Consider the following 12,839-nt stretch of genomic DNA (forward strand, 5'->3'; position numbering starts at 1 on the left):
AGAGAGAGAGAGAGAGAGAGAGAGAGAGAGAGAGAGAGAGAGAAAGACAGAATGTGCTCCGTGGGGGATGATGGCGAAACTCCTGCGAGCAGTCAGTCAACTTGGTTGGCTGGCCCGGTGTGTGTCGGTTAGGTTCGTGCGCCGCCTGACTGCCTGGTCCAGACGCGATAAGGCACGTCCGACACTTCCACTGGGATTCTGCTCGGGGCTGATATCATATCCGCCCGCGCCGCCGGGGCATCCCCGACGCTACGCCGTTCGAGGTGTATTTCGCGATAGTCACCCGCACACCGCGTGTACTTACGGGGTGCGGCTTACGACCTGGAGCTCGTCCTCGGTGTACGTCCGCCTCTCCCCTCTCGCTACCGAGGATCTTCTCCTAAAACTGAAGGGCTCACGATATCAGGCATTAACGGGAGAATAGTTAGTGATGCGTTTCGGAATCTCAGGACGTTATTTAGTTTTATAGATGTACCGAATATACAGTTAAGCCCCTTTGAAAGCGATGTTTAATTTAATTACTGACATGGTCTTTTAGGATAACAAAATTGTCCTGCGGCTCTTCCATTTCCATAAACGTTAACTGGGTCATTTAACGTTTTTGTTTTTGTTTCTGTAATAATTGAAATTAATCGAGGCTTTGTCTTTGTGTAATTCTGTTTTGGAAAGAAGATAGGAAATGAAATTAAACCACAGCTATAGCGTTTTTCGATATTTATGGCATAACAAGACCAGAAAAAGATTTATCAACAGAAGTCCAATGATTTTTTTTTATTGAAGTTTAGGGGAACGGCCCGTATACATCTTCTCTCCCCTCTCTGCGTTTAGCCAAGTTAAAAAAAGACATTCGGCATCGCGTGACGCGTTAAATTTCAAGTGTGCAACCGATCAAACGGAAACAGTGACCAGGATGAAATCCGAGGATGACGTTCTCGGTACTTAAGTGGTACGCTTGTCGGCGAGATGAAATCGAACACATGGAGTCGCGAGATGTCGGGATCGAATCGGCGGGGAGAAGACCCGCGAGAAGAAGGATGCGAGAAAAACGGCGGCGGCGGCGGCGGCGTCGGCGAAAGGGGCGGAAGAAAAGGGAGCTCTGTTCGGGATGAGGGAGAAAGAGAACGAAGGAGAATTCGAGAGCGGGAAGACCGTGGGTATATATAGGGATTGCGATCAAAGCCATCTGTTGCATTGTCCCGGCAATTAGGAGGCGACAGCTGAGTCCCACCGTACTTACTTCCAGCCAGGGACTCTCAGCCGCGTGGAGCACGTGCGCTTTATCGATCTCGCTCTCTTCGTACCCCGTCGAACGTCGCCCACGAAGACCACCTTGCCCCGTGCGGAACCTTGCGTATATAGCTCAGATGCGTAAACTCGGATGCTAATCTGGGTGCAGTTGCAGTTAGCAGCTGCGATTAGCAGGCACACGTGTTCTTCCACAATCAGTACGTTATTTATGTCAACAAATGAAATAACTCTCGAGCTAAAATTTTTGGCGTACTTTCGATGAATCAACGTTAACTGTAATACTTGTTGAGCGATGTCATCATTTCTCGCGTTTTCTCAAATTAATAGATAAGGACTTCGATTGGATGCATTCAGTGCTCGTTGAATTGTGCTTCCTACACAAATTGATGTAAAGATATTTGTTTAATATAAATTTAGAAAACGTTGAAATTTGCAATACACTTTACTGTTGTTAGGTAAAATATTTTATAATTTGACATATTTCACTTTGACTTGTCAGATTAAATCATAAAATCAGTGCACTGACTCTCGGCCGAAGTAATATTTTTTGCAATGAAAAATTAATTATTTATAGATTTTAATAGATCATTCAACATTATATTAAGATCTAAGATGCGTAAACAGCATAAAAAATGGTTAAATTGTCAGTCAATTTAACTCATGATATTACTGCGATAGTTTAATAGTGTTGCGTTTCAAGTCTGAAAAAATTTCGGCGCGCAATTAAAAATCTATATATATACGCAGTATATAAAAATATTTAATTTATATAAAATTCTGCAAATGTGTATTATAGCTGTTGATTTCATAGAAATTTAAAAATTACGAAAGTAATACGACGACAAATTTTACGAAATAAATTGTCATATAAACTTGTATAACACAATTTTATACTTCTGTGAAGTCATACAAAGTTCCATGCAACTGCGAAAACAGTAAGGATTTCTGTAAGCGTAACTGCTAATTGCGCGATGGCTTACGTCAGTAACAGTGCAGCGAAAGTAACTCGTGGAAGGAACGGTTGATTGACGTAATAGTTTGCGGAGAACTTCTTCATCGTTGCGGAATGTCTGGCTGTGATGCGTGTTACGAAGAAATAAAGAGCCCCAGTGAGAAACAATTTGATGCACGAGAGATATCGGCACGTTAAAGGCGTATGAGCATAAAAATCCATTTTATATTTAATGGAACTTATATCCGGTTTCTAGTACACATTGCAATATTTAATACTATAAGAATATAAGTATCAAGCAGTCATTATAGTACACCGTTTCTATTTTTTAAATTAATATTACATTTTTTTGCAAAAAAAAATAGAATTCTAAAATTTTTCGATTTTTCAGATTATGTTTTTTATGGTTGATAGATGAAATATTTTATTTTTCATCTCTTTTTTTATTTTTAAAGTAATTTATTCGCTTGTTTCTCCCTTTATTGAGTACGCAAAAAAACATTGGTACTTTTAGTGTTAGTGCAATTTCAATGTGATTGACTGATTGTAAATAAACTGGAAACAGAACGATTACATTTTGGTGTGTATAAGTCAAAGTAATATAAAAATTCAAATGACTCGCGTGACGCAGATTTACGGACGAAATTGTGCATCGTTCGAATATGTAGATATTATCATGGATAACGGATATCTTCCAACGGAACTCAAAGAAAAGTTTACCACGACGCTTCAGATGCTGCCTTCGGGTTCCGCACATGTGTGTGCGCGCATATGGTCTGCAAGGACAACCCACATGGGTAAACTTTGATTTTCTACTATCGACGAAGACAAATGGAGCTCCGCAGAAAAATGGTACGCGGTTGTCCGAAATTTTCAATGGTATACAGTTCCTTTATGCATCGAAATTTATGACATCCACATTGTAAGAAACTAAAACCGAAAATGCTACAAGTAACTTTATGCAGATTACATTCACGTTACGTTTACTCGGAGCATTATTAAAATAAATATAAGCGAAATAAAAGAGGAAATATAATAAAAGATGAAAAATGCAGATTGACTTTTTAAATAACATCACTGTGAAAAAAAAAGCGTTTAATTTCAAGATATTAAAATGTTTTATTCTTGTCTCCATTTTTTACATTTAAAGATGTTTGAGTGTTTTAAACTTTTTCAATAAACAAAATACTGTATGTTTTAAATCCAAACACAGCGTTTTTTGTTTATTGATAAAATTGGAAACATCTTTAAGTGTTTGAAAAACGGAGACAAGAATAACACATTTTAAACATTTCTCTCTTTTTTGAGTGATTCCGTGGTTAATCGTTATATTTTGACGGATTGTCAGAGCTTTCAACTTCAATTTAATCGTTTTATAACAGGTACTTTCCACTTAGTGACATAAGTCGATACACACATTATTCTATCTTTCTTGACATTTTAGTGAATAACAAAGGTAGAACGACACTTGTGTCGATTCATGTCACCAAATGGAAAGCACCCATTATTATGACAAAAAATGACGACCAACGTACGTTTGCTCGATGATATCGAATACTGCGGATGCTCGTCACGATCAAAGGAAATCGGCAAAGGAGTTTCTCCTGATAAGCTTCCGGGGACAGGGTGAAGCGGGGCGACGGTTGAGAGACAAGGATGGAGAACCGCTGCAGGAAGTAACAGCTGGCCGAAGGGATAGCAACATCAGCAACAGCAGCGGCAGCGGCAGCAGCAGCAGCGGCGGCGGCGGCGACGGTGGTGGCGGCGGCGGTGGTAGCAGCGCGGCTGTACCATTACCATCATCCAGCTAGATACCTTCTCTCCAGGTTTCTTGTACATACGGGCACATAAGCACGCACACGCGCGAGACGATACGAACGAAAGACGCGGCTACATCGGCGCAGCCGACAAGATTGCACTCGTCACAAGTTCAGGCTGAGTGACAGTCGCGTGCAATCACAACGCGACGCTGATTAAACATTCGCGTGTCGTGCACATGCTTTTGCACGCTGACGGTCTTTAACCTTGGCTACATGTACAGAGAACTTTGACAAATGTGGACTCGTAGGCAATCAGATCCAATAAGACATACCGTCTTTCTTCGAGCACATACCGAAACATACGTCCCACACGTATGAGGGTAGTTCGAACAATTTTCAATTTTTGATAAAAAAAACACACTTTTAGCAAACATTTTTTTATATTTTTTTTTAACACAGTTCGTCTTTAGTTCAGTACACCGAGGACTCTTCACACAAACTACTCTCATATCCAATTCCTCCCATTTTTTTCTTTCTTCGAAGCATTTTTAACGGTGACGAAATTACGCTAATTGTTATGACAAGATTAAATGGCAATACATCAGATATGTATGACAACTGATATTGCAATTATTTACCCGCCGCAGTAACAGAATAATAATACCGCAACATATTATTCGACGCAATAATCATGTTTGTTAATTACTTCATTACAATCTATTTACATAATTATATCGTTCATTGTTTGCATGTTATTATATCGCGTGTATAATTACAATTATAATTTTATTTAGGAATCGCAATTGCGTGGCGAACTCACGTCTGATTCGAATTTTTTTGAATTGTGGAAGAAGAGAATACGAGAGATGTGTACGGTGCTAAATGACGCAGCATTAGTACAGCAACTTGCTATTGTGTGTAGAATCAAATTAGTATCTAAAAAAATAGCAAACCGTTTAATTTTTATAAAAACTTTACTTTATATTTATAATATCATGATGTAGTAAATTGACATAATAAAGTATATATACAGTCACAGAAGAAAAATAATTCGGCTTGTGTTCTTGATAACGTCTCAAGTAAGATTTATAAGTAGTTTAGTAATGACATAATTTTTATAAATACTTTAAACTATACCGTTCGATATTCGTATGTTATGCAAAATGATTTGTCTTTGTTAATATTGGAAATGACATGATATAGAGAATAAAATATCCGTTTCATTGTTTATTACAATTATTATACAAATGAACATTCAGCTTGACTCGCAGCCATTATTATTTCAATTTGAAAAATAATCCACTATTTCTCGTAACTCAGTTAAAAACTAACCTAAATGATACAAAGAATGAATGTCGGGACTTTCTCACGTCTCTCCTTGGGTCTGTTTTCTATGGCGGAACTAGTGTACACTTTCAGACTTAAAGTAAGACAAGTAATATATTTGTTTAATATTTGAAGACAATGAGAAAAAGAGTTCTAGTACAGGAATAAAAAAACAGACGTCTTGTTTAATGAAAAAAGGTAAATTGTACGAACTTAATACAACTGACAGTTAATGTATGTATATTGTCAACGTGAATACACATTAACTGTCAGTTGTGCTAATAATTTTGTCTAAAAACACATTATTTAAGAAACGTCTTTTTCTTGTAATTGCATTTATTTATGTTCATTTTTATAATTTGTAATTTTATATAGAAATAAAAAATAAAGTGCTTTATAAAAATTAATATTTTACTGCCACTTTCTTTGAAGAAATAGGCCAGTAGCAACCGCATTGTGTCAGCACTTTCGTTTAGCACCGTATATGTCCGATTTGTCCTAGGTATAATCAATCTTTGTTTTATCGCGTTGCTCACTTAATCGATGGAGCATTGAGACATGATTCGAAAATGGATGGATCCTGGATGCTTGCACCCGCATAGATGCCAATCGTTGTACCGCGGAGATGCATGTGTCGCCACGATTTCGTATCGTAAAGTCATCGTCATTATAGAGAGTCCCACTCATTATCAAGCTCATTCGGCTGTATTTATCGCTTTGGAACAGAAATTAATAGAAAATTGTCCCGATTCGATAAATTTGGTGGGAACTTGTTACGAACGTGTGTAAAGAAAACGCTTGCAGCAACGTAATTAATTAAATCCATGTCTGGTGTTTTACTTTGACTTGTACTGTGTTATCACCCGTAAAACGACATCAGCGTTAATAAATCGCAAGCGAATAAACATCAGCAGAGAGAGCCTGCAACGTTTATCATATATTTATGGCGTATTACAATCGAATAATATTATTACAAATGTTACATCTAAATTTACTGATCGCAATTAAACATTCTGTCCTATCCGTTCGCCCGTCAACCGGCAAATTAATTCGCTGACAGATAACAGAAAGAGGTGCATGACAAAACGTTAACAAATCGATAAGAGAGCAGCGATTATCGTGCGTTTTACTAGTCGCTATAGTGTGATACGGCCATTACGCAACGAGAAACGTCGCACGAAAGAAACTTGTAGCCAAAAGATCATAATAATTATTACGTAATTGCGACTCATATTAAAATGACTATACTTTGCGAAGAAATTTTCTACTATTTAATATTATTGAGAAAGAAAAGCCTCCTTAGATTTTTATAGCGGAAACAATTCTTTATACGACTCATTTAATAATAAAAGAATAAACGTTTCGACTTTATCATCAAGCCATTCTTAATATCGTTAGCGATTTAAAATTCATTAATAATTCAATCTAAATAATAGTGTTAAATGAATCCTCTCACAATTTCCTTGCTTTTTATATTGTGACAAATTTTTATTTAGCCGAAATGACATGCGAGTGATAGGTAAACGACGTACTCTTATATATATTTTATTATTCGACATCGTTATTGAATTATTAGATATATATATATATTGAGAATGACCTGATGATAAGTTCGAAACAATTATTCTTTTATTATATTGAATGAATTGATGCTATATATATAATACAATTGATGATATGACAATTGTTTTCATTATAAGAATCTGCGTTGGCTTTCGTGCTTCTTCTTTATAGTAATATTAATTTATTTTTAAAGTCTCTTTGTTCACGTATACTTTCTGTCATTCTTTTTTTCAATCGATTCCGGTTATCACGGCACGGCAAACACTATTTTCGCAATCACCATTCGTGATCTTCCTGCCGGTATCCTCGCGGCAGTTACCGAGACCATCGAGGGGATTTTTCCGTGGGATATTACGACGACGCCCCGTGTAACCACCTTGCCTTTATGCAAGCGGCGGAAGGTGCTTGTGTGTACTCAGGCTCCCCGTCATATCGTATAAGCCGTGAGGTAGTTTAGTTTGTCGAGAGTTCAGGTACAGGTAATTACCTACTGGCTACCGGCGTCAGGTGGTAGTGACACGGTAGCGTCGACCTCCTCCTCATTTTCCTCCTTCTCTTCTTACTTGCGCGTACCATCTTCTCTTTCCTCTCTCCCTCTTACGGACATGCCTCCCTCTTTCCTTCGATACTTCGGCCATGTATTCGCACGTACTCACACAAAAATATCTCATGACGAACAGTTCCATTAGCTTAATGGGATCGTCCCTCCTGTCGATAGATTGACCGTCTTATCTGACAACCTTCACGTGAGCAAAGATCAGGTTTCGCATTAATTATTTGACGCCTTATCTGATATTGCTGAAAATCTGGTTAATTTTCCGATAATTGTGAAGTGTCTGAGTTTTCAATAAGTCAATAATTAGTCGCAGAAAACCATTTATAATCTGTAAATCCGATAGTTTGTGTTAGATTAATTACTTACTACAGCGACTTGTAAACATGTATTATCATGTTGGCTTAGATTTTTATGTTGTACGTTTTATGGGATATCTGCGGACCTTTAATTATATGCTAGTTATGCGCCCGTATATAAATGTTTTTACCGGAGTAAAAAAGTTTTTAGCGCGAGTTTATAACGCTTCGAAGATATAACTGTCATTTCGATAATATCACTACATTATTGGCACTCTTGAAAATAAAGAGATATGAGTAACAATTGTTCCTGAACAATGGAAGAACTTATAAATTATATTTCTCTCAAATCATTTTCCATTTTTAAAATAGCTTCGCTATATTATTTGCTGATGTTCCTAACATTTTAAACTTTTGTTATGTTTTCTTAACTAATAATTAAGTTTTGTAACTCTTTCTAAAATCTCAGTTTTATAATATCTTTATAAATTTGTATGTTGTTGAAACTATTATATACATGAAAGCTTTTTTTATTATGTCTTATTTCTGTACACGCTAATTTTACTGGAAAAAAATTAAATATAATAATAAATTTTCTTAGATAACTGCTACTCCTAATTTTTTGAATTTAATTCTACCATTTTTGAAGTAACGGAATGACACAAATGAATTAAAAATCTCATTTAAATTAAGATTAAACGTTCCATTTTTGCACGCGAGCAAAACCTGATGAGTAATTTACACACAGAAAAATATTATTTTATTATAAAGAAAAGTAATTATTCAATATACTTTTGCTCTTTTAAATAACGTTTTTCTTTGACAAAGAATATCTTTTGATAAGAATCTTAAAATACATACCCATTACATATAGAAAACCTCATTACGTGGTCCAAATAAAAATTAATTTTTTTAAAGAATATATTATAAAATTCATCGAGGAAGTAACTATATAAATAAAAAATCGAAATTGTTTTAATTTAACAATCTCTTAATTAGTGAACTTACTAGGCTTCAAAATATATTTTGAATAAATATGTTGCTTTTGTGATAAATTTATAATAGATTTGCGGCTATATATAAACTTGTAAAATATTTAAAACAAGTAGTTATTATCTGCCTATACAGTACGTATTTTGCTGTGTGTTCACAATTGTCTATGACTTCACCGATAACCGATCGACTGATTAATTGCGAGCACTACAACGCGTCGAAGGAATTCGCTGAAGGGGTCAGCCTTGCAGGATTTCCCGTCGCTGTCGATCGAGCTGTATCACAGAAGCTCGGCTGTAACGTTTCGTTATCGGCATACTCGGCATGCTCTCGTCGTTTTCGCCACGCATGCCGCAGGCGTTCCACGAGAGATAACACGCGCGCACGGAACGGGGACAAGACAAGGTAGATGACACGGCCCGTAATTGCATGTTATCCGTTGCATCCACGCGCGGGCGTGTCCGCGTGTCTGGGCGCGTGTGCGTACACACACCGACTGTGGCACGCGTGTGCAAGTATGCACGCAAGTATGTGTATACGTTTGTACAGAAGAGTGTTTGCGCTACCGGATCCGGCTGCCCGTTCCACGTGCCCTCGTGCTTGACGTCCCACGGATACGCGACACAAAGGACGTTTGTGGTGGCGCCGTGCTTTTCCGAGCTCTCCGAACGGTTTCTCTTTCGTTGTTTCAAATGTAAATAATGTCTGTGTTCCGAAATGCCCATCCGTGGCTTTATCGGATGACCCGTCATTGGAAGTCGCGCGGATCAAGTCGCAACGAAATAGCCTTTGCCGTTGGTATCGGCCGAAGCATCGCAGAGTTGTGTGATAGTTTTTTTTTTTTTTTATCGAAGAGACGTTATAAATTTTTTATCTATTTGATATCTCCGAAAACTTCAAGACAATTTCAATGGAAAATTTGAGCAATATTTTTTCTTGGTTTATTAGAAGTTTATATGATTTATTGGATGTATATCACAGTTTTGTAATTATAATAAGTTAATGAATATGTCTAATTAAGAGAGAGTAAGAGAAATTCTACATTCGGTCCAAACTTGATGCTTAAATATTTCGGTGTGTGAATATTTATATCGTATTCAAATTTGCAAGTCGTGCATCGAAATTTTTTTTAGCCTTGAAACGCATTTATGAATAGAATTCGTAGTAATGTCACTGTTACGTCCGGGCGCGTCAATTTATCTTTTTTTTCCGCGCCTCCCGTATCTGATTATACGAGGATGCTATCGCGCTAACGATATCCAGTATTAAACCGCGGATCGCCGAGTGTGAGCGAGGGCGCTACTATCTAGCGAGCACGCGCTAATTATTAATTTTGCGTATATCGCAATAAGAATCACCCATTAGGTTTTGTAGCGCGATAACAAAGGCGAGGGCAAGCCAATCTATCTATCTTACTTTTTGACAAGTAGCATCTTTCAACTGATTACTGTCAAATTTTGAGCGGAATTCATCGAGAGGTTTCATTTCTGTAGAAGATTAAAGCGAACAACCTTTGTATTTTTTGCAAAGTGGAAAAAACGAGTTTCGCGAGTGTAATATTTAAGAGTACAGTAAACTGACACTTCTCTTCTCCACCCTGACACTCGGGCTACCCTTCATCTTGGGTGCGCGCTCGCTATTCGGGCGTTCTCCCCTCATCCCTCTTGGGTGCGCACTCGTTATTCGGACGTTCTCTTCTCGCTCTTTAAGATGCGCGTTCGCCATTCGAACGTTCTCCTCGTTCATCCCTTTCGTCTTCCGCACCAAAAGGTTTCCAATATCCGTAATAATAAATAAATCTATTCATTATTTAAATATTATCATTAAATAAAACTACCCTTACGTCTTTTCGCATATACATACTTTTTCTTTGATTCGATTCTGACCCTGAACACCAATTAGGCTTTTGCATTCCCCTCGCGCAGGTCGCATACTCTTACGATAATCCCTGGGTTTTCCGGGTAGTTCTCTAATCTCATTTTATAGCGACAGGAAATTTTGACGCTTAGTAATGGAACTCTTTCATCTCGTTAGAGCATAGGATGATCGGGCCTACATATTGTGTGCCAACATAGACGGCTAAAGCGTCAGCTCTACCAGACCGGAGAGTTCGATCCATCGGTGTTCGACCAGTTCATCAAAAAACCAGGTAGCGACCTTCCCCGCCTACGTGAATCCACGTTATCACAGGGATTTCACTACTCAGCTCCTGGTAAAGAGCTTTGCTTCCTTTCTCCTCCTCCGCCTGCACCACTGCGCAAAACTGTCATTCAGCATCCTCCGATCCGGTGGATCCTTGCGCTCCGACACGCAAACCTACGCACCCTCTCCCGATGGCTCGACAAGCTCGTCTCATTCGGGATGATCTACTACCGCCCTCCTCTTCCTCTAAAGTTCGTCAACTCCCTCGCGTTATATCCAACGATACTTCGGGCCTCCTCCTCGTATATGTATACCATATATATTATATATTGTTGGAAAGATCTCGCCGAGTAGAGTTCAACTGTGCAATATTTCGCTTGAATGACGTCTCTAAAGGGCGTTATGTGCAATAGAAGTTATACAAAGTCTATCTAATAGTAATAAGAATTTGACTTTGGATTTGAGTTTCTAGGGTCATATATGGCGGTCAACGGTTTTTTCAAATGTTATCATTACCATTAGTCTTTTTGGTTTTCCTTTTCTTCTCTGCGCTCTTAGTTTGGTTTCTGAAATGAAACGAAAACCACGACTTATGTTTATTATTAACCAGTTCACTGAAATTTTTTTTTTTCCAAAACTGGTGAGAGCATATAATTTCATATTTTACATGGAATTTTATCTATAAGGGTTTTTTTATCTCTAGTAATGAATCCAGAGTCGAAGTTTTTAAGTTTAAAATAGCGGATCCAACATAGCACCTAAAAAACATATATAAAAAATAAAAAATTAAGATCAAAAAATATAAAGTAAAAATAAATAAAAAAATTGAAAACGAATAAAAAAAATAGAAAAAAATGGAGTGTAAAATCCTACCGTGGCCTCTCCGTGACGCACTCTGGGGTTGCGATAATATTTCACCAGCAAATAACGGAGGTTAAAGTATCCATAATTAAAAATATATATTAAGAATATATTTATCTTTGAATTAATTACAATTATTATAATTACAACTATTTAAGTGTCTTTACAAATATTCTTAAAAACAAGACACTTGAAGGCAAGAACTGATTCTCATTACAGCATCCTCGGTAACGCGGGAGAAGTCTTCGCGCGAGGAAACGGTCCAGCCTGAGGCGCATTCACCTTCCTCTCAGCAGCATCAAAGGATCGGTCAACAGAAGCAAACAAACGGCCCTCGATCGGAATACAAAGGCGCATCCGGTTGCTCTAGGTCTTCTGATAACGACAGCCCTTTGCCTTCACAATCGCTCAAACCTGAGCTCGAGGAGGCTGCTGCAGGTACTGCAAATGCCGGGCTCAGGACGACGGACGAGCAGAGTGATGGTGCCGTGTTAGCGAACGGCACTGCCGGTGCATCCAGATGCGTCAGTGGTATCTTCGCAGGACACGGCAAGCTCAAAAGGTTGCTGGGCACTCTGGTGCAATTCGCCACCGATATCTCAACAGACACGGGTGATACGGTGCGCACGCTGGTACTTGCGCTTTTGGTAGGTAAATCTGTATTTACACTTTCTAAAAATAACAATTAATCAGTCATAAGCACAGCGCTGAAGTCAGTAATAATATACTGATTCACTTTTAGAAAGCAGCAGTTTTATATAATCTTTAGAGTAGTATCTCAAGACTGAAAATTGAACTATAGTCTCTCGACCAGTCTTAAAAAAGAGTGGCTCAATCGTCAATCTTCAAAAGCGAGATTTCTCTCTTTAGATAGAGATGCATTCTAAAAGTCTCTTAGAATAAAATAGATTTTTATTGAATTAGATAAATTAATTTTTTAAGATACTTTAATAATGTTAATATTTTTTATATGCGTTATATAAATATTTAATCGCACATGCACGAATAAAATAATGATGCGTAACACGCATATATAATCCGGATTAATATTGCTCATTTTTTATTCAATTTCCTATCGCGCAATATTCTAATAAATTTTAGCGTTTATCATATATTATATGGACCGTTAGCTTATTAGCAAT

General features: G+C 37.7%; 1 protein-coding gene across 1 annotated transcript in view; it reads left to right on the plus strand.

The window, feature by feature from the left end:
• Window positions 1–12,839, plus strand: part of nvy (CBFA2/RUNX1 partner transcriptional co-repressor nervy) — a 30,903-nt gene that overhangs the window by 4,142 nt on the left and 13,922 nt on the right. Inside the window, exon 2 of the mRNA XM_018537589.1 lies at window positions 11,917–12,344. Coding sequence (XP_018393091.1) covers window positions 11,917–12,344 — 428 coding nt within the window. The remainder of the gene's footprint in view (window positions 1–11,916; window positions 12,345–12,839) is intronic.

This window comes from Cyphomyrmex costatus, unplaced genomic scaffold (assembly GCF_001594065.2).
Source record: "Cyphomyrmex costatus isolate MS0001 unplaced genomic scaffold, Ccosl1.0 scaffold18, whole genome shotgun sequence".
Taxonomy (NCBI): Eukaryota; Metazoa; Arthropoda; class Insecta; order Hymenoptera; family Formicidae; genus Cyphomyrmex; species Cyphomyrmex costatus.